The sequence below is a fragment of the Papilio machaon genome, chromosome 2 (genome assembly GCF_912999745.1).
Source record: "Papilio machaon chromosome 2, ilPapMach1.1, whole genome shotgun sequence".
Classification (NCBI taxonomy): Eukaryota; Metazoa; Arthropoda; class Insecta; order Lepidoptera; family Papilionidae; genus Papilio; species Papilio machaon.
The window spans coordinates 10,000,001-10,024,196 of NC_059987.1; the positions used below are offsets into that span (position 1 = coordinate 10,000,001).

General features: G+C 33.6%; 1 protein-coding gene across 1 annotated transcript in view; it reads right to left on the reverse strand.

Moving 5' to 3' along the window:
- LOC106710467 (solute carrier organic anion transporter family member 4A1) overlaps window positions 1–24,196 on the reverse strand; it is a 36,646-nt gene that overhangs the window by 6,544 nt on the left and 5,906 nt on the right. Inside the window, exons 2-6 of the mRNA XM_045683106.1 lie at window positions 19,032–19,145; window positions 13,892–14,039; window positions 2,656–2,749; window positions 2,305–2,509; window positions 1,433–1,601 (exon numbers count right to left, since the gene is read on the reverse strand). Coding sequence (XP_045539062.1) covers window positions 1,433–1,601; window positions 2,305–2,509; window positions 2,656–2,749; window positions 13,892–14,039; window positions 19,032–19,136 — 721 coding nt within the window. The 5' untranslated portion in view covers window positions 19,137–19,145. The remainder of the gene's footprint in view (window positions 1–1,432; window positions 1,602–2,304; window positions 2,510–2,655; window positions 2,750–13,891; window positions 14,040–19,031; window positions 19,146–24,196) is intronic.

Below are 24,196 nucleotides of genomic sequence, written 5' to 3' on the forward strand. Positions count from 1 at the left end.
CCGGCCATTGAGGGCGAGAGGGCGGGAGGGCAAGAGGCTCATTCAGGGCGCAATGTGTGCCTCTTGAGGTATCGAGATGCGGGCTAGGGCTGTAGTACACTGCCAGCGATTAAATTTAAACATACATACTATAAAAGTAAGCTAAAAACTATTTACATTTAAGGCCTTCACATAGTTAGCTATGTATTTAAAAAATATAAAATCAGAGAGATGTGTGTTTTTTTTAATATCTTAAGGTGGCAAAAGAGCAAGAGGTCACCTGAATCCGCCTAAAAAACGAAGCGACCGCTGCCCATAGACATCTGCAATTGCAGATGCGTTGATTTTCCTAATATTTCATCGTTGTTTTGTAAATACCGCTCCCTATAATCTCCCAATCCCTATAAATATAAAACTTAACTGCATTGTTTTATAGAGTTCTTAAACATAGCTATCGCTAGAACTGTGCGTCAAGGTTTAGTGATCACCAGTAGCTTTTAGCTGAGAAAACATCGCGCGGGTGAAGGGTTCTAAGAAATAGTACACTGCAGTCTCTACCGACGATTCCGTGTCGATGTCGAACTCGGGACAATGTCAGGGGTCTGAAGAGTGCACTACACCCCTAAAGCATGTTTGACACTTATACCCTGTTTGTCGCACCCCTATTACGGAAGTAATATAAAAAGGCTAGTGTTTTTCATGTTTAATCTACAAAGCGACAAAATTGTAGACCGTTCTTTCGATACAATGAAATAGAGTTGTTATTTAGTATGTCTTATGACGTCTTCATAGCACCCTCAAAAATTTTAAAACGATAAAAAAAAAAGATTAAGTAACAAAAAATAAGAGGTCTAAAAATTAATCTCTGGTTATTGTTATTTGGCCATAAAATGTTATGTAAACAGGAGTGTGTGACAAGTTTTTCTCGGAGACGTTAATATAAAAGGTACACTGCGGGCACTTTGCTGCCTCAGCTGCAGAAAGCTTTCCCTTGTACCAGCCATTACTAAACACCATAAGACTGTAGTACTTATGCGACTTTTAATTTGACATTTAATGAGTTATGATAAAAGCTACTTTAGCGTGACTAGACGAGCTGATATACAGGGGAACGGTGAGTACAGTAGCTTTTAAATTAGTCTGTTTTAAATTAGATGACGTATGTACGAGATTTAAGGTTAACTGACACTGTCGCCGATTGAACGGGATAGAGGAAAAATTAAGGAGGAAAGAGGTAAATTTCAAAATAATTTCAGGTATAAAGTAGCGAGGAAAATGGACCGGGAGGAGTTGACGAGTGCGCGTTAACCTTTATACATGAATTTGTGTATGATTTTGTTGATAATTGGGCTAGTAAATTTTTTTTCTAAATTCATAAAAAGTATGCTATAAACTTTTACTTGCTTCTAGAAATTATTTACTCTATAGTAGCAATCTGTATTGATCAACTTACCAAGGTACACTGAGGACATCTTCTTTGAGACGTTCTCGTCGATGTATGTGACGCCGAGTGTAAAGAGCGGCGTGGCGCCGGCACCGTGCAGCAGCTGTGCAGCCACGAATACCGCAACGGCCCAAGCGCCACCCTCGCTGCCCCACGACGACTCGCACCGGCTCACTGACTACAGAGAAAATTACATTAATAAAAAAGAAAAACAAACAGGCAGTATGCTTTCTACTACATGTAGAAATATTATTTAGCTATTAAACATCCTCTAACAAACTGATCTCGTTCTTAAACATGATGGAGGATATCGAAAATTATTAGAAAAATCCAATCCTTGTCCAAATAGTAAAATGTGCAAAAAACTATACAAAGAAGTAACGACTACGATGCTTATGACCTTGATAACATTCCTGTGCATATACAATTAAACGACAAATTAAAATTCTGCACAAAAGACAAGGACCTCCCGCGTACTCAGCGACGTATTTTAACCGGTTTCTTACAATACCGGCCCGGAGCCCTTTAAACTTATTAAAGCAGCTATTGCGATGGCATGAACGATTTTTACAAGCCGTATGACAGCTAGAATCTACGGAATGCGCGCGAAACAGCTCTTATGCAACACAATTTCTGCCTTGAAAGAGGAATCCTGCTTCAAACGTTCACTGATCATTTTCCATTTTTTATTCCAAAGGATTAATTAAAATCCTTATTGAGTAATTTAATATATAATAAACAAACGAAAGCTCTGATCTGTGTTTGTGCACTCAGTAATATTATAGGTTTATTTAAAATCCAAAAATTATTAGTTCGTCTCTACAATAGTAAGGATATTGTCTAGGGTGGGGGGGAACATTAAAAGTACAATGTCAACTAACAACAGTCTTGTTCAATGTGCAGAGGTCCTCAGGTTCGTCTCCTGCCACCCTATAGGGGGGCACCAGGAAATGGGGTAGGGCGAAGAGCAGCGAGCCGGCGCCCATCAACAGTACACCCCAGCCCAGCCAGCGCGGCTTGCTGCTGCCCGAGCGCCCGCCCAGGTACGTCACCGGTGCCAAGCATGCGAACGAAGCCATGTCGTATCTGGTGACAAGGAGGATACACTTGGGCAAATACTCGTTGACTAAACCTTGAAATAATGCCTACTTAAATCAAAGTCAATAAAGTTGGTGTAGACTTAGAGTCCTTCGACGATCGATAAATTAGTAATATGACTGTCGGTGACTTACCCTCCAGCGATGACACCGGTCTGCATGGAGCGGAGACCGAACCGCTTTTCTATCGTAGTGATCACCACATTCACGAAACCGTTCACTACCATACCTGGGGACAATGCAATCTTCTTAGTAAAAATTATTACTTCCTTTTTTAAAATAGTTACACTGAAAAATTACTGTTTTGTTACAACTTTCCTTTTGTTTTTAAACCTCTCTTTTGTTAAATATAAATAATGACAAAGTATCCAAAAAAATAATTAAAAGTTACTACTGCCTATGGGTAACAATATGCGAACCTCTTCTTCATTTGCCTCTTACTTCCCAAAACATTCTCTATCGCTTGATAAAACTATTTTTGCAATATTTCTTAAAATATCGCACGTCAGTAAAACATCCTGCAGTAATCTGACATATCAATACACAGACCAGCTCGGAGGCTGACCAGGTGAGGGAATGCGAACAGAAATAACTCTTTGCCATTAAATTTTCACGTTGACTGACTGAACAGACGGATAGACAGATCGTTTTACTCGAAATAGATCATTTTTCCATTCAATGAACATTTTAAATTGTCTGAGCTAATTATAAACAGATACATATTGCTATTATAGTCTACGTAGCGTATTATTTTGGTCAAAATCTGCGCTGAGTTTTAGGAGCAATTCTAAGAAGCATATATCAATATTTATATCTGTAAAACACCTCATTTAAAATACCATAAACTAAATTTATATAGATAAATATATAAGTGGATATCGCACATGAAAACTCAATGGTAAAAGTTCGAGAAAAACTTACACTAAGGCCAGTCAGTAGAAGCAATAAAAGGGCTAGACTGGTAAACAATACAACGGTCCAACTCTACCCTGGAAACTAACATTAATATCTCCCAAGTTAACATAGAAAGAAAACTCATTTACCATCTAGAACTAATCTCACAAGTTCAACAAAACTTATTCATAACCATAAGTAACATCGGTGCAAAGAAAATATTAACATCTCTGTCATAATGTTAGAAAAAAAACAACACTATGTTTTCGTCAGTGATAACTCATAGTAACTTAGTAACTATGATTATATAATTAGAGCTGTCGGCCGCAACTCCGTCCGCGCGGAATTAAAAAAACATAAGAAGTAAGCCTATGTGTTCTATATGCCAAATTTCATTGTGATCCGTGAGCCATTCTTGAGATACCTTCAATCAAACATCCATCCATCTATCCATTCATCCATCCAAACACTCGCATTTACAATATTAGTAAAATTATTAATCAAAAGAAGAATAAATATAAAAATGTTGCGCACAATCATTAAAATAAAAAATAATGCAACACGCCTATAATTTCCTCAACAAAACAATCAAATAATCAAAAATAATTTTTTCACATTAGATTACTATCGGACGGTTAACCGAGGTCAGTGTTATTCACTAACGCAATTACCAGTCATCGCTTAAGTGGTTAATATATATAACTTTTGTAAAATAATGATTGTGTGCACGTTTCAGTACTTTTCTACTTTGGAGAGGCATTTTTAAAATCATGATTGATTTAAAAATAAAATTATTTCATCGAACTACAAAATGTAGCTTAAAAATCATCATCATCTGAAGCGCTACAGCCGCGGGTGGACCTGGGCCTGGTCAATTAAATGGTCAGTGGCCACACTGGTCTACTTTGTGCTTTTTACGTCCAGCTCTTAAAGCCGATATTTTTGAGATCGCGCTCGACGTCATCTCGTCATCGCAATTTCGTCCTACCACGTGCTTTACGTCTATCCAGTTTACTCCAGCTTAAAAAATACTTCAATAAAAATTATTAATTGACATCGTACTAAGTAACCTTAACTACTTTATGAGTGAAAATCAATGGTAGAAAAGTTGGTTAGGATTCATAATTTTCCTACTACTTGAGGTCAAGAATTTGAGGTTATGTTGAAAATCAGAAGCACGCGACTTTCGTATAAGTACTTTATTTCATTCGCACAGAAACCGGTGATCAATCTTTATAATAAACAAATTATTTTTACAAGCATTATAAAAACATTAGTTTCATCCAAGGTTATATAGTAATTGAAGTCTCCAAATATTATGAATACAAATACTAGTAGAAAGTGTGATTGTCTGTCTGTATATTTGACTATTCTATTTGTCAGAAGTCACCATTATTCATTTTCTTTTGTTCAAGTTTACAATAAACAGACTTACATATAGAAAATAACTAATACTAGCTTTTACCCGCGACTCCGTCCGCGCGGAATAAAAAAAATAGAAAACGGGGTAAAAATTATCCTATGTCCTTTTCCTGGTTCTAAGCTACCTGCCCACCAATTTTCAATCAAATCGATTCAGCCGTTCTTGAGTTATAAATGGTGTAACTAACACAACTTTCTTTTATATATATAGATATAAACAATTACGCAATTAAACAATATCTAAGCGAAGTTACGCTTAAGATTTTAAAAGTATGGAAAAAGCTACTTTTTATTTTGCTTGTGGAAAACTCTCTCTTCTTTTCCATGATTGGCAATTTTGTATATTAATTTAGACGGTATTATTATTTGTTTGTATGGAATATTAAGGGTCCATTGTATCCATAATTCGCAAGGCTGAACAAAGCGTCAGCGGTGATTTGACACAAATTGCTAAGTGCCGCCAATTAATCATCTCAGCAGATAATACGAGCTAATGACATTGTTTAGTTGAAATATCTCGGACGTATTTTGCAGATTCTTTTGAAAAGAGCATTGTGTAGCACCCTAACTTTAATATGAGTATTAACTCTGAAGACTTTTATGAAAACACGTTTTATTAATTTTGTATAAAAAAGACTGGCAACTAGTAATTATTTAAAAACAAATTAAGAGAAAAAATTGCTATAATGTTCAAAGGAAAACATAAGTATTTATGCATAAATGCAAATATAAAAACAGTTTAAATGAGGCGTATTTGTTCAAACATATTTCTCAAACAATAAATCCATTATTCGTGAGCGAATATAATTTCGCGCCTAAAAGGTTTGCGCGCGTCATAAGCCGCCATTTTGTTGGAAAATGCGCGAGAGTTATGCCACGTCACGTTCCAAATAAAATATACAGTGCAAGGGGACTGATACAATTTGCAAAAGGATATAAAACAAACATCATTTGATATAGTTAAAATAAATTAGTAAGAAATTAACACCAAAAAAAATACCCCATACTTTATTATTTAAATACCCGCCTTTTTCAAAAGGAACCCATTACACGACTTTGAGCTTATGAGCTATTTAAAAAAATATGCTACGTATTACAAAATTTGATATCAGTGCTTTTTTGAGTGTAACTATGAGTGTTGAGATGTACACCGATATAGGTACGCCTTGGAATAAATGGATTGCGTAAAAAATAACATGATTAAGAAGATAGTGACTACTGAGAGGAAGGAAACCCAGTGCGCTGTCTCTACGTAAGTAAGACAAGGATAGGGAGATGATAATGATGCTTTATAAGTTTACCACAATAGTTTTAAGTTGGTAATGATAGAAAATTCCTGATATTACATTAATTAGTCTGATTATCTTCGTAATAGATTATACATTGATAGCAAAATGAACTTAAAATACAATTATCCTATACATCCGAGTGGTCCCCGTATACTGGCCAGTTGGGAAGGATTACACGGCATTACCGCGGCCAGTACGAAAGCGCATTTCGCTATTGAGTTTTGAGAGCAGGATATGACGGGAATCGGAGCTAAGCCGCAACATTCCACTTCCCGAGCTCGTATTATGACCGAGTGTTTTGTTTTTCATGTTTCCCTGTATATTAGTACTCAAGCTTACGAGATACTAAAGCGGATTTTTGTACTTTCGTATTAGAGTGAAAATATAAACTTTATATGACTCATACTTTTAGATATTTATAAATACTAAATGATTGTGATTACTAGAGGTTATCTGGAATATCTCTCCAATTTAAAACAATATGTAATCCAACTATGACACAGATAAATACAAGAGTAATAAAAGGATAACGGTCCGGTAAAGTTTCCTAGTCGCAATAAAGCTTGTTTCAATCCATACTAATGTCCGGAATTATCCGGATCGTGCAGTCCAGTGAGGAAGTACCCGGACAATCGCAGATGTGTTCATATCATTAATATGTCTGACATATTTCTCTATATCCAACTTATTATTAACCGAAAGTTATAACAAATGTTATAACAACGTCTTACACAACGATAAATACGTTTGTGTAAGATGGAAATTACACAAACGTATTTATCTTTTGGGCACAAAGTCAAATGGCTTTGCTCTTGTTTTTTGCATTAAAAAAGTTAAATTAACTCATTTAAGAAAACAAGTGACACAGTACTTGTAAGTTAAGTCAACACGTCCTTTTAAAAATTTATTTGTTAATCAAAACTTTGTATAAGGAACTTATCTAAGGTGTGTTGTGATATTCATGAAGGAATTAATTAAAAACTTTTCTGTCCCTTGATTAAAGTAACATAAATTACCACTAGCTTTTGGGACTGCATAATTTGGGTGATACTTTTATACTCAAGAGTTTATTTAAATACTAGCTAGTTGTCGCCCTCGACTCCGTCTGCGCTGTATTAAAATAAAACTTAGTAACTAACCTATGTATTCATCCAGATAATGTTCTACATCTGTGCCAAATTTCATCGAGATAGGTTGAACCGTTCTAGAGATACTTTCTAACAAACATCCAACCATCCATCTAAACATTCGCATCTATATATATAAAAGAAAGTTGTGTTAATTACACCATTTATAACTCAAGAACGGCTGAATCGATTTGACTGAAAATTGGTGGGCAGGTAGTTTAGAGCCAGGAAACCGACATAGGATAATTTTTACCCCGTTTTCTATTTTTGTTATTCCGCGCGGACGGAGTCGCGGGTAAAAGCTAGTTTATAATATTAGTATGATAAGTAAATACTAAAAATCACCTTATTTAATTCAACAGTAGTGAAAACATACAATAAATATACAATTTATATCGTTTAAACTCTGAAATAATTTCACTTACAACTTAACAAGTTAAAATAACTTAAGCACATGAAGTTCAATTAAGACATAAACTCGTGTCAAGTTAATTGCGAGCGATACGCGTTCGAAGGCTTCGCTGCAATTACCAGGAGTGCCAATCAGTTGCTTGAGACATCGCCATACGGGCGCACCGCGTTACTGCTGCTCAGTCGTGTGGATAAGCCTTACCTTGTTAATCAAGCAATTTGAACTGTTTCATATGTCAATATTTATGATGTTCCTAACGAAGGATTTAATAAGAACTACCTTAAATAATATACACATACATGTTTAAATTTGCGGGTTAACTTGTAATTAAAATTATCTTACTACTCGTAATATTATAAACTAGCTTTACCCGCGACTCCGTCCGCGCGGAATAAAAAAATGCACACAATATAAAAAAGTTCCTATGTCCGTCTCCTAGTTCTAAGCTACCTCCCCATAAATTTTCAGCTAAATCAGTTCCACCGATCTTGAGTTATAAATAGTGTAACTAACACGACTTTCTTTTTTTTAGCCTACTTCAAAAAGAAGGAGGTTATCAATTCGACTGATTTTTTTTTTATGTGTGTTATATATAGATAGATTTTTAAATGTATGGATGTTTGTTTGAAGGTATCTCGGGAATGGCTCAACGGATCTTGATGAAATTTGGCACAGATGTAGAACATAGTCTGGAGGAACACATAAGCTACTCATTACGTTTTTTTTTTTTATTTGGCGCGGGTGGAGTCGCGGTTGACAGTTAGTGAAAACTAAAGTGAAAGAATAAACGGACGTCGTGTCTGAAATGGCGTTATACTTATAGCAAAAAAACATAGTAAAATACAATGACATCTTACTTCACAACTCATTAATTAATTAAGAAACGGCTTAACTCACGTTTGATCGTCCGGTGACGGCACCGACTAGTTTCGAACCCATCGGGGGTCCATCTTCAGGGCGAGTGTTTAATCCGAAGACTTCGCGGTCGCGTCGCGTCTCGCACTGCGGGCCATGACGAGACGCGACGCGACCGCGAAGTCTTCGGATTAAACACTCGCCCTGAAGATGGACCCCCGATGGGTTCGAAACTAGTCGGTGCCGTCACCGGACGATCAAACGTGAGTTAAGCCGTTTCTTAATTAATTAATTATGATGTCTCACGAAAGTTTAAACAATCAAAACTCATTGTTAAATCGAAGACTTTTTCCTTTCCCTTGACATTCGTGATTATATATTTATGATTATAATTGTACGGGCACATTGTAAGCGGCATTTTATTGCATATATGGTACAAATAGCGCACAAGGTATTTGCTTTAAGCGGAAAATTTCACAATATTTAATCACTTCCCTCGTTCCTGCATAACTATTTGTTATAACCATCAGCATTTTCCTGCACAATTTTGCCAAATAACCTCCAATTTTGAACTCAAGAATGAACACATAGATATTAGTTTAAAGCTTTATTTTACATAACGAAATACAACGAATTATTAGAGTTACTTATAAGAATTGTCAACTTTCCCTTCCCACCCTTTTCTTATCAGGAAAGGATTGGAAGGGGAAGTGGATTTGGCAGAATATATATTTAAATCGTAAAAAGTAATTATGTATTTACTGCATAATGTTTATATCTCAAGGCATGTTATACTATTTTTTAATTAAATAAGTACAAGACTTGGTTGGGGTCGCCACTGTCGCACAACAGGTGTCTTTATCCAAAGCTATTTAAGTTTGGACACTTTTATAGCCTTTGTATTTAAGAGATAAGCGTTTATCATTTCCAGAGGTCCATTTAACTTTAAGCAAACTTTTTTATTACAATACTCGCTTACTTTTTAAAATTGAGTTTGTTTATACAAAGTGATGCTTAGTTAAAATATTTTTTAAAAATAAATTGATATGTTTAAAGAAGTAAAGTATAAAAAAAATCTCTATAAATTATTTAATTTTTTTTTTAAGAAACAAGCTATAAAGTATTAAATCTTACGACTATTCGTTGATTTCAGAGACCAAAATCTCAGTATAAAACATATCGCCTCAGAAACCCACGATTAATTACCCAAAACTGAAAAGTAATTACTAAGATGTATCAAGGTTTCAGCTACAGAGTTCATGTTATAGCGACATCTATCGGCACCCGCCCTCTACACCGGAAACGGACGCCATGTTTGATCACCGCTGTACATCCGGTGTCGTATTAAACCGCCTGTTTTGATATTAATTGACTTGTCTGAGCTGTCCGTGACACACAATTAAACTTGTAACAGTTACCGATTCATGTTTTGTGACGCTATTTTGGTTAATACGGAATAAATAGACAAACAGAGTTTAAATTATTTTCATTAGAAATCTTTAGGAAGTTAAAAAAGATATTGTTTTACAAGATGTTACTAAAAAAACGGTACTCTACGAATTGAATAAGGTGTAAAGACTTTCCTTAGGATAAACGGAGACGTTTGTTCCATGCTACGCCGCCAGCGCCATGAGGCGGTAATGAATATAAGCCTCTACACCCCAGCTATAAACATTACTTAGGGTACTTACACACTGTCCATTTCGAATTTAGTATTAATAAGCGCTGAAAGCAAAAATGTCCCTAATTTTCGCAACAAATTTTGAAGCTATATTCAAAATCTACTAGTCTTCTAGTTATTTAAAAAAAAAACAAAAAAATGGGACCCACCTGCAAGCACTTCCTTTCGATTAAAATAATTTTTATCAAAATCGGACCACCAGGGACGGAGATTCGCGGTAACACACATAAAAAAAAAAAAAAAAAAATTCAGTCGAATTGATAACCTCCTTCTTTTTGAAGTCGGCTAAAAAATAGGTAGTCTCGTCGTAACGCATAGATTTCTGTCGCTCTTCAACGTCGGTAAATAAAATTTTACTTAAACGCAAAACAAACATTCAAATCCCTTAAAGACGGGCAACGCATCTACGGTTCCTCTGATGTCCATAGTCGTCGAATCAATTAATATAAAGCGCTCCGCTACTCGTTTGCCCCCTTCTGCTATAAAAAAAACACAAGAAAAGCTATTTCATTCTTATTATAGTTGCAACAAATAATAAATTATTATTCTATTACTTCATTTCGTATAAAAATATTCAGGGTTCAAATATTTGCAATGTTATAGTGTATATGTACCTTTACAATGGTAATACTGGCACACCACAGTCGCGCTTTAATTTTATAAACCCATGATTTGTTGGGCGGGAGTTATTGGGCGGGTGTAAAGGGAATTAAATTTTCGCCATTATTGCTACGTGCAGGATGATTTGTCGTCTTTTATTGTGTTAAATCACTTTGCTATGTGTTGAGCCGCGAACTTATTTACGACTTGCCGTTACGTGGTGTTTTATTATTGTCTTGGTTTATATTGTCCTGGTACATTGATCGTAGCAAGAATTCTTTAACGTAATAAATAATTCATATCGTTAGTTATTTCTAAATTGTGAAAGCAACTAAAATAATAATGTACAAAGGGAAATGGCGAATTTATCGCTCGTATCAATGGTCAATTTTTTTTCGTATGTATATCGAAAAAATAACAGCTATATGTTGAAGTTTGCTAATACTATACATTGGGCCACGAAGCCAGATTGTTGGAGATATCATTAATTGTCCCGGCGGGGTTGGGCCAGAAAGCCAGCGGTTCTCATTAGTAATTCGCTCAGCGCTGGCGCTGGTGGCTGGCTGCGGGAACAATGCAGCAGTCTCTCACACCTGTTCGCACGCCTTCATATAACTCCGGTTGGAAACTTGCGACAGATTTATGACGCGAATAACTTGTAACCATAGAATAAGATATAATAGATGTTGCTTAAGTATTACCTAAGGCTAAGTCTATCTGCTTGTAAGGAAAGTAAAACTAATATTTGTAAAGCACATAAGTATCTCTACCATTCCTTCGTATTATTTCATAATACCTCCAAAGTCTTCGTCTACATGTATCCTACAAAGTAAATATAAATATGTGTGCACCTACTCGATTTGTTTTGCTAAGATTAGAGCGTATTTGAAATTCGCAATCAGACTCTTTACAGTCACTTGCAAAGTCGTTAGCTAATTTAATATAACGCAAGGAAATTAGCTAAGCACACATGAAGATTGCCGCGTGTTCTTGCAAATGTCCTTTAATTTATCTAACTTTACTATTTAATCTTTATTTAATGTTTATATAAGATAAATTACGTTCATTTGCGTTATCGTTCTAAGCCTCTTATATACCCGAGGAAAATATTTCTTTTGTGTAACATTATATTCCATGGATAGCTTATCGTTGAATAACAATGAGTCTATGGTTTTTACCAGTTCAGTTTATAAAGTAAAATTTATTCTAGATTCCTATTTACTTCGTTGACAAATTCTAGACAATTAGGGTTAAAAAAACAACGGTAATTTGAATATTTTTTTAATCCATTTGGCATTTAATATATGAAACTCGTTCGTACAACATTTTTCATAATTCTAATAATATTTACGAGTTGAAATAAAAAGCTGAGAAACGAAATTGTCTCTCCCATTATTTGCAGATCTATTTCAGTGCTGAGACAGCTAATAGGTTAGGTTAGTTTGGAGCGAGCGCGAGGTGACGCCCCGCTCCTACCCAACTAAAATATTGCTTTCTCTTCTAAATGCTTTGTTTTCATAACCTCTGCTTGTTTCTTTAAAAATAAACTGCTGTAATAAATTCTAATTGTGTTTTATTTAATACTCTAGCTTTTACCCGCGACTCCGTCCGCGCGGGAAAAAAAAGAAAACGGCGTAAAAATTATCCTATGTCCGTTTCCTGGTTCTAAGCTACCTGCCCACCAATTTTCAGTCAAATCGATTCAGCCGTTCTTGAGTTATAAATAGTGTAACTAACACGACTTTCTTTTATATATATAGATTGATTCATGCTACGTCGCGTAAAGAATTAAATTGTTTATATTTTACAAGACTGAAAAAATCCAGTGGAATTAACTATCCAATGTTAATTTGGGATTAAAACTTAATTGTATTAAATGATATCAAAACGATGCGATTTTTATCAAAAGGGGTAATATCTCCCAATAAGCAGGTTCAATTAGTCGGATTAACCGGCCCGGTGTTCGAAACGTATCATAATTTCCCAGGAGAAAGCGGTACTGGGCGCCACTGGGCGATACCGCGCACTTGCAGCTGCTACGGACGATCTAAGTTAACGACTTTTAACGGATATCCGGATATATTTTTGTGATACGGATGTAAATGTGCTACACTAATTAAAATCAAAAAATTCAGTGATATCTTGCAGTGGAGTTAATTTTTGGAGGCTGAAGGTATCTTTAGAAATAAGAAAATCGTTTAGTGCATCTCACGCACTCTCTATTACTCACATCACTCACATCTCGGGTTAGGTTAGTGTAATGATTACCTATACCGTAGTTTTCGTGCCGAAATATTCATAATTGAAATATAATTGTCTCTTTCATTCTCTCTTAAATAAATGAGATAACAATATGTTTCAGTGCAAACTGTGAAAAATAAGGAAAAAATTGAAAATATTTCATCTAAGAATCCATAACATTAATTATGAAGTCAATATAAATTGTGTCCAACTATCGGGTGAAATCCTACTCATATTTCAGGAGACTATATTGTTGGGAAAAAATCGCAGCCTCCATTTATTTGTGAGATCTGGTCGTTTGTTATCAGCTTATCCGGACCCGGAGGGGCTTATCAATATTGTCATTGTAAAATAAGATTGATTAATAACAAAATAGGAAAGCGACAGATAGAAATATAAGTTTTTAACGTCTCCTGGTTTTACAAATATAATATTTTTTAACCTTAGTACATTACATAACGATAGAATTTCTTTTCTTTATTCAACAAATCTATGTTTAAAGTTACGTATAATGATAAGCGGCAGTTTTATCGCAAGGCGTGTACCTCAAGGTCGCAGTAAGCCTTCGCGTAGCTAATAGTCGCACAAACAACGTGACTAACATTTAGAATCATATAGGCGTATGTGTGTATTGCACACAGAACTAATATCATTTATCACACATAAACTCTGACTGTAGACTCTATTCAATTTATTAAAATTAAAAGTTGAATAAAGCTATAAAGTGTTTTTCAATATTTTGGATAGAGTGATAGATTAATTATTTTCAATTTCTATAAAAAAATATTTCAAGTAGTCTCAAACGAAGATGACATTAGAAGTTGAAGAGAGTGTTTATATTGGTACTCACCCTGTATAGCGCCGGCCCAGCAGAGCCAGAAGAGCGCCCACTTGGCGGTACGGAACCGCTGCAGCCAGGCGGGTCGCACCGCGCCCCAGCCGCACCGCAGCTCGCCGCCCGCCCCGCCACGGCTCTCGGAGTCCACTTCGCCTTCAGACTACAAAAAGAAATTGTTTAGATCTGTCAGAAACACCAAGAAAGAAAACTGATTGATTATTGGTAGAGTAAGTCCTACTCGAAAGTCTTACGCATAAATTATTTCTATGTTAAATTTTTTTCCAATGATCCAGGAAAACATCAGTACCTAATATTGTGTTGGAAACATCTTATCTTTGAAAAATTTTAATCATTAAAATTACTTATTTCAATGTAGAGCAATCAGAAATTTGTGATCTATTGGCAGTTACCCTATCAACAAATCGCAGCTCTATGTAGCTCGGTCTAGCTGATATTTAGGTCTCAATAGCAATCGATACAGGCACGAATTGTTCGAATATCTTTCAATGGTTGCATTCCAACGTCTTGTTCCTTTGCTATGCTGTAATTTTTGATGAAAGATTTTTGTGAATCAAGGAATTCTACTTTAGAAACCAATCCAAATACAATTTATTACCTGACTATTTCAAGAGATTTCTTTATGTAATGTACATTAAAACGGAACAATTTTCTATTTAACGTATTTCGTAGGCTGACTTCGATAAGAATTTAAAACACACAAAATTTAAATATCCATCATAACATTGCAAGTTGCAATATGAATTATATGAATTGTAAAAATTGAGTAGATCACGAACGAGTATGTAATGAAATCTCGAGCGAGGCAGACCGGTGGAGTAACCTAATAGATTTTATTGGACCTAAAATGTCTCTAGCCATGAACAGCTTGACTTCAAATACACAACAAACACATATGCACTAACAAATGTATAGATGGGCTTTAGTCAATAAGCTTTATCTACAATACGAAAGAGGATTCGAATCCTTAATTTAATATTCCTTGTTGCATTTTGAATATAAAATTAATCAGAATTGCTTATTGAAAAAAGAACATTGATCAAAACTCACAAGTCATGCGTAAATTGGAACTTAGAATCACAATAATTTCTATTTTACATTTATATTAGAAATAGATACGATAGTATGGAGATGGATACAACCCATTATTTTATTAACAACTATCTTTTTTTTTTCTATATAAAGGACATCAACGCACTTATAACACTTTTATGACAGAAATATAGACGTTCAACAAAATAACACATACGCACCATCAATTTGTGGAACAAAAGTGGTCAGTGGTATGCAGAAAAGATAATGGACTTTCACCTAATGAACAATCGCAAACGAATACATTACAACTGTCTCTAGACGATTGGAATAATGTCTTTTATAACATAACAACGACCTCGATTCTTTGTAAGCACAGCTGGTTATATTTAACTAAGTAAACGTGATGGTTAACAAATATCTTATTTGAGTTTCAAGTAATTGTTGATGCAAAAGTGCAGAATTTTTCATACAAATTTAATTTCGTTGAACATAAGCTATATTTAATTATTCCTGTATGTATATACTCGTAAATATAGAGGTACTAGCTGTCACCCGCGACTCCGTCCGCGCGCAGTTAAAAAAAAAACTTAATAGGGGTATGAAAAATAGATAGTAGCCGATTCTCAGATCTACTAAATACGCATATAAAATTTGGTAAAAATCGGTAAAGCTGTTTCGGAGGAGTACGGTAACTAACATTGTGACATGGAAATTTTATATATAAGATATCAGTAGAAATTTGATAACCTAAATATATATATATGTAAAATTATTTAATAACATTAAGTAAATAAATTCCGTCGTATTTATGTACGGTAAGTGTGCGTCTCATATCGTTACCGGAACAACTAATTGTGCGGTATTGAACTTAGATCAAGATTTAATGCCATAATGCGACATTCAGTATAAGGCCTCGTCTACATTATACTAGAAAGAGATTATACAATTTATCAAACATAAAGTATGCAATAACTTTTCTACCAAAATATCCTAATAGATATGTAGCATATTGGGCCTAGCAATAATATTAGTGAAAACGTTTTTCTAATGTCAAATTGTGCAGCGCCCCTACCGGCCGTAAAGTGCACCAACAAATCTCATACATTTTTTTGTTTATGACGTTATGTAGGCGCATCGCGAAAATTTGTCCTATACCTTCAGAAAGGTAAACATGTCTTTATTTGAAAGTAAATTTGAAAAATAATTAACTACTTATCATTACATGTATAGTTGTTTTCCGCTTCTCGCTATGCTAGTCAATAAGCGGGCTGTCTTATCTCGGACCTCCGTGTAAAGACTAACCGGGACACGGTGGGCGTTCCTGATTGAAGAATTAAAGAATGCTACGGTTGAATCATATCTCAATTGTCTAATCTGTGTGTCTGGAAACATACCTTTTATTTTACCTCCTCCTCCAGATTCCTTATTTACTTTTTAACCTCCACAATTGCTCATAAAAGGTAATAGTTTTCGTCTTGGATAACCTTTCTTAATATTTAGGAGGGGGAGTCCTATCTCTTTACTTCCCCGCATCTACCTAGTCCCGGGTTGTTGGACTTTTAAGCAATACGTTTTAGTATTCTACCACCAAATTAAAAGATGACGGCGTCAACCTCTATTTCTTCTTCTACAAGATAAAGAAACTAGAACCGTAATCTTCTTAACAATTTCATTATAAATGCTAATACATATTGTATTAGACAAAGCGATATTTTATAAATGCGAATGTTTTAATGGATAAATGGATGGATGGATTTTTGTTTGAAGATATTTCCATAATAACTCAACAGATCTGGATGAAATTTGCCATATATATAGATCATAGTCTGGAAGAACACAGGCTACTTATGTTTTTTTTAATTCCGCGCGGACGAAGTCGCGGACCACAGCTAGTAATACATAATGAAACAATCCTATCAGCCATTAAGTGTGTCACGTTTGTAGTTGAATGGTCACTGCCACAATAGCCGGACAAAAACCGGACAAAAGCCGGACAAAAGGCCGGATAAAAACGACCCGGAGTACTCACAACTGATATCCTGTTCTTTTAATTCATATAACATTATACGTGAATAAATACACTATTGACTGACTATAATGGTGTTAGAATAACCTTGACCTAAGCCGGGGGAGTGACGCTGTTGAATTCTTTATTTCAATTTGATTTCATCATTTATGAGAGCTTTTTAAAAACGACTAATTATGCTAGATGTTCATTTTTTAGCCGACTTCAAAAAGAAGCCTTATCAATTGATAACCTTATCAATTCGACTGTATTTTTTTATGTGTGTTACCGCGTAACTCCGCCCCTGGTGGTCCGATTTTGATAAAAAATATTTTAATCCAAAGGAAGTGCTTGGAGATGGATCCCATTTTTTGTTTTTCTTTTGTAAATAACTAGAAGACTAGTAGATTTTGAATTTTTACTGGCATTTTTACAGCGAAACAAACAATCTAAATTGTATTAATTTTAGTTGCTAAGAAAATAACAAAATACTTTTCTGATTACAAATTTATCTCGTTTGAATCAAAGCATTTGATACAACGTAATTTTTAATTTTTAATTTAAAAGATATTTTATTTATTTTTTATTAATTTTGATGAAATACATTTAATTTTAATGTATAAATTTCGGCATAAATTGAATAATTTTAGGCGGTCCGTTTCTCCTTTGCCCCTTCCCCTATATAAAAAAATCTCAAGTCAGTGTTACGACGCCTTATTAAAATAAGATTAAGATTAAGTTCAGATGAACTATGCCCTAATATAAATACGAATACCAAATAATTTTAACACCTCCACATTTATAATAATAATATAGAGTTCAACAAACAATGTCGTGTAAACGGTGACCTTTGAACTTGCTATTTTCAGATATACAATATTTTCAAAGGCCAATTATTTTATCGTTTCGTAAATTACAAGAAACTAGAAACTTGTGTGAATATTACGCATACAGTGAATAATTTTACTTCAAAAAATATTATAAAACATTATTGAAGAAAATTATTTACTACTTTCTTATTTTTTTTTAAAGTAAACAACAATATGAATTGGAATTTATTTAATACGACAAATAAATAGGGATTTATGAATAAAAACGTTTAATCGTAATTTACCTAAATTTACATAAAAAGTTTGAATCCTTGTGAAGTCAGATTTAAAAGTTAAAATATATATTATACTTATAAATACCATTTTCAAGCATCAGTCGTCCAGCCAGAAGATAAATCTTATTAACCCTAAACAAACAAACGTACAACTTTCGTATTAGAAATTTGCTAACGTAAATAATATCGACAAAAGTTTACGGTACAACGACCGCACCGGCATAAATCCAAAGGGTGCACGCCGCACGACCCCTGGCGGGAAACTGAAGCTTCGCACATCCCGCTACTGTATATAAACAAACGGGAATATAGTACATCCACAATCCTCACAGTAATTTTAAATTGATATTAATATTTTACGCAAACTTATGGTTATTTTAGGATGTCGAAGGAAACGCATACTTTTAAGAAAAAAAAATAATTAATAACAAAAAAATATCTATAAAGCTCATCTAAAATTTCAGAGAATACGGATTCTTTTAAAGTGCACGCTTCCCTTAAAGAACCTCAAGTAGTGTATGTAGACTTACTGCACAATGCTGCAAAATAATACATTAATAATTTTTTTTTGTTAGGTTTATGTTTAAACTTTTAACCTAATTAATTAAATATCTAATGTTTAATGTGCAATTCTTCAGTATACGACAAGCAATGCGCACGTGCGTCCAACTTGACGTGACTTTAATTTGATTCGGGGCTTCCGAATTAAATGCGCGCCATATTTATGACTTTTGAAGGGAAATTGGTAGTGGACAACGAACGGATTGTTTCAATAAAATTACATTTACAATTTAAATGGTATTAAAATGTTTATAAAACCAAACTCAATGAAAGAGTTTATATTTCTTCAATTTGTACGTTTGCTAAATGTTTACATGTAACTAGAAAAACACTGAAAGGACTGTCATTTGATATTGTTGACTGTTAACAAAAATTTTTGTTGGGATATTTCATATAAAGATACATTGTGTCATTTGTCATGTACTTACCGTGTGTCGCTTATCATCCCGGCGGCTGCTGCGCAGGTCTATGGTGTGGAAGCCATCGTCGACCGCCTCGAATGCCTTGTTGACACAACCCCCGCTCTCCGCCATCACTGAGCGCTACACAAACATAACACGGTAATTAAGTAAACGTAAATTTCTAATTAATCAAAGAATTGTCATTTCTTCAACAACTTTTTTTACACAAATTACTAATTTCTTAGCACAGGTTTAGTACTGTACAGTTAGTAGTAAATCTATTCTTAGTGTCTATCCACTAAAAATAAGTAACGACTGTGGGACTAACTAGCCATATTAACACAAGCTTTCTTGATACAGAACAAAATCTATGTAGTCTATAATAATAATAATAATAATAATTCATTTATTGCAAACTGTATTACATTGTTATAAAGTTACAAACATTTATAAACAGCTACAACACAGTTAGATACCCCTTCGGGCGTGCAATATGATGATAATGATGAGGTATATTTTTGTGTAATAGAATGAGGTAAAGAAACAAAAACAGAACAAATACAACAAGAGCAAGAACTTGGGAACGTCTATCAACAATAATAATAATAATAATATAGTTAATAAGTGTAAAACACAGACGCCTTTTTTTTTTTTTTTTTTTTTTTGATAAGTGAATTGCAATGTTAACAAGAATTTGCTTGCGGGTCGGTCAAGTCCGTATCTATTGCCACTATTTAGTTTTTTTTTATAGTTAAAAAAATCATGCATCGAGTAGAAGGCTTGATCTAACAACCAGTTTTTTAGATTTATTTTAAAAACTTTACCGTTCATAGATTTTATCTTAATTGGCAAATGGTTAAAAACTCTTATAGCAGTGACATATGCACTTTTGTAATATATTTGACTTTTTATGTTAGGTAATTTAAGGTCATGTTGGTGAAAAGGACGTATGTTACGGCTCTCAGCAGATTTAGGTTGAAAATAATGATGATTACTTTTTGTGAACAGACATAACTCCAAAATATAAATGCAAGTCAGCGTTAAAATTCTTTTTTCTTTAAATATACTTCTTAGGCTTTCTCGGTTTTTCAAACTATATATTATGCGAATACATTGCTTTTGAAGTACAAATGTTTCTTGAATATTAGTTGCATTGCCCCAAAAAACTATGCCGTATAAAAGCAAAGGATACACGTAACCAAAATACGCATTCTTTGTTACACATACTGATGTTGATCTCGATAGTAACGAGAGTACATAACAGTAGCTAGATATTTTCTTATTAATTTTGTCTACATGTAGTTTCCAACTTAAATGTGGGTCAATTTTTATGCCAAGAAAATTTACGTGGTCTACTTCTTCTACTTTAATATTATCACATGTTATGTTTAAGTTAAGTGGAGAAGTTTTATAATTTCTTAAATGTAGTATTTTAGTTTTAGATAAATTTACCGAAAGATTAATAGACTTGAGAGACGTTATCATTAATTTTAAGGATTTATTAATTTCATTTTCAAAATCTACTTTATTTAAATTTTTACCTGAGAAAAAGACAGTAGCATCATCTGCGAACATAACACACAGATGTTTGGTGACGTTAAACAGATCATTGACATAGATCAAAAAGAGAGCAGGGCCTAATATGCTACCTTGTGGTACACCGAGATTTACTTTTTGAAGCTTAGATTGAACAGTTTCAATGCTTTTTGTAGTTCTATTGTAAGTTGTTAAAATAGTTGCTTGATAGCGATCCTCTAGATAAGTCTGAAACAGTTTAAGGGCGATTCCGCGAATTCCCAGATTTTCTAGTTTCATCAGTAATATTTTATGAATTACGCAATCAAATGCCTTAGACATATCCAAGAATAATGCTACGCTTGAGTTTTTATCGTTCATGTTTTTCCAAATGTCATTCATAATTTTAAATATAGCTCCTGATGTATTTTTACCCTTTTGAAATCCGTATTGATTAGTATTTAAAATGTTATTTATTGCGAGAAAGTTCATTAGCTGATTACATATCACCTTCTCAAATATTTTTGAGAAGCCTGGTAAAAGTGCTATAGGTCTATAGTTGTTCAAATCTTGTTTCGATCCCTTTTTGTATATGGGTTTGATGAGCGCAGTTTTGAGACAACTGGGAAATGTTCCTGTTTCTAGCATCAAGTTGACTATAAAAGTAATAGGTTCAGAAATAAAAGATATACTTTGTTTAATTAGATACATGGGAATATGATCGTATCCATAACTGTTTTTAGGCTTTAAGGTATGAACAATTCTACTTATATCATGAGTGGTTACTGGTGACAAGAACATACTTTTATAGTTAGATACTTTGTCATTAATTTGAAATGAATTTGGATTTACGCTTTTTTGATTTTGCGTAATAAACGTATTGTTAAAAATTTCAGCTACATCCGTTGCATCTCTGTAGATTTGATTTTTATAATGAATGCTTGGTACGGAGGTGTCAATAAGGTTATTTTTATTCTTTATTAAGTCCCAAGTTGCTTTTATTTTATTAACACTTGATTCTATATAATTTATACTGCTTAATTTCTTTGATTGTACAATAACTTTTTTTAATGTTTTTTTGTAAGTTTTGTACCTATTTGATTTAGTAAATAATTTATTTTTAAGTGTATATCGATATAACCTTCTCTTATTCCTAATGGAAATTTTAATTCCTTTCGTTAACCAGCTCATTTTCTTTTTTTGGGAAATTTTAATTTTTTCTATGGGGAAACATAACATAAAGATTAAATTATAAATATCAAAGAATGTTTTGTAAGCTGAATTTACATCAGTCTTTTCATATACGTCACTAAAATTTATTTGAGATAGATAGTTGAGAAAAATTGGTAAATTTGTTTTGATGTTTCTTTTATAGATATAACACGTTTTATTTCTAAAATTAATGTTGCACGGTATTTTAATGATTTGAGCAGTGTGATCAGATAAACCCAGATTTAGAACTTGGGATTTGTATTTGTTCAAATTTGTAATGATATTGTCTATACATGTTGCAGAATAAACTGTAATCCTAGTTGCTTCTTGTATAGTAAAATGTAGGTTATATTTTAGTAATGTATTAGTGAAAATATTTGTTTTAGCGTTTTTTTCCAAGATATTTATATTAAAATCACCCGCTATAACTATTTTATTTTTAACACTGCGTAATCGTACTGTTAGCTTTGAGAGTAAAGTATCCATTTTTTCAATAAACATGTTAAAATCACTATCTGGAGTTCTGTATACGCATATTATAACAAGGTTGATTTCAGTTAGTATTATACCACATATTTCAAAATGGACATCGACTGACAAGTCACAAAGATAATCTAACTTCTTATAATTAATGTCATTTTTAATGAAGATGCAGACACCCCCTCTACTTCTAGATTTTTTAATTCTTGAGTAGTGGGTTGCCATTTTATATCCATGTAAGCTATATATGTTCTCTTCATCTTCCCGTAAGAAAGTTTCACTAAGACATATTATATCTAACTTAGTGTCTAATGAAAGTGCTTCTAAGTCACATAATTTACTTTTTAAGCTTTGTATATTCGCATGAAAGATACTTAATACATTTTCACTATCGAAAAAACTGGTTGTCAGAATTATTTTTAGTAAGATCTTTACTTATTTTTTTGAAATAGAAAGGAATAGTTCCCTTTTTAGGCGAAGATACGTTGTTCTCGACACAATCAGAATTTTTTAATATTTTTCCCATTGAATCTACTGCTACATTACGTTTTACATTACAGTTCATTTTAGCAAAATAATACGGAATTGTACCTGGCTTGTAAAAATGCTTTTTATTTAGACCCATTTGTAGCAATTTTCGACGCAAGAAGTATTTGTTATAGTCTTTAGTATCTATTTCATTGTTTAAGGCATAAAGTATATTTTGTTTAATATTTACATTATCTTGATCGGGGACATTAATAAACGAACAATTTTCGTAACAAACACTTAAAGAATTCAACAAATTATTTAATTTACGCTCATTTATAGAACGACTAGAAATAATTTTTGTTATGATTATGTTTTGCTCCATATGTAGTTTCAAAAATGTATATAGTTCCGCGAATACTTTATAGGGGTTAGTATCAGAACTACCCAAAGAGAGAATTATCCAATCATTTTTATTCAATTCTTTAAGTGGTTTTCTTAAAATAATATCTGATGGTGTATCCGGATACGTAAAGGCTGTTATATCGTAGTTACATGGGTTCTTATAGTTAGATCTTAATTTAATCAAAGCTGCAGCAGTTCCCGAAGCTTGTTGATCACCTAGAATGTATATCTTATTTTTCTTCTCCAGGTCTTCTTGGCCATCCAGATTTGGGTCTTTAAATGCCGGTCGATTTCTGTCTACCCCATCCGTTCTCAATTTAGAAGCGATATTACTTTCAGTAATATTTCCCTTGTCCTTGGCGTTCAAGTTATTTTGATCATGGTGAATTGGCTCAGTTTGTAAGTGATTAGCGGACACCTGTTTAGTAGGTTCATTGTTGGTTGTTTCATAATTAGGGCTGTCTTTCGAACTATTGCAATGATCAAATTGTTTCGTGGAGAAAGTGTCTTTATACACAGCTTTTTTTAATTTGGTGTTTTCTAAGTTAAGTTGGATAATTTTATTTTCGGCACTGACAAGTTGTTGACGAAGTTGATCTATTTCGTTCTTTAAGTCCGTTATTTGAGAATTTTCTACCAATGAAGTGTCGGTGGAGCTTTTTGGAGAGTCATCAGTTGATGGATTACTGTCACTTCCAGATCTGCTAAGTCTTATTAATGACAATTTGTTTTTGTGAGATTTATTTCTCAATGTTATATTTTCATTTTCATTGCACGTATTTGAAATTTGTGCTGTTTTAGAAGACGGATTTTGCACATTGGATTGTTCTGGAGAAGAAGTAATTAACAATGTCTTCTTGACTTTTTTTTGATGGGTTTTTTATACATAAGGCGCATTTCCATTTTTGTTTATTTTCGGAAGACATCAAATAAAATCTTTTTGTACTAACGTTTGTACATTCAATCTCATAATGTTTTTGACAAACGAAACATGTAAGGTATTCTTTTCCCTTTATACTATTTCGGCATTTTTCACAATAAAATTGGTTACTTTTCCCCTTAGTTGCCATGTTTGCTAATTAGCCTCTTATATTGATTTGTAGAAAAGATCC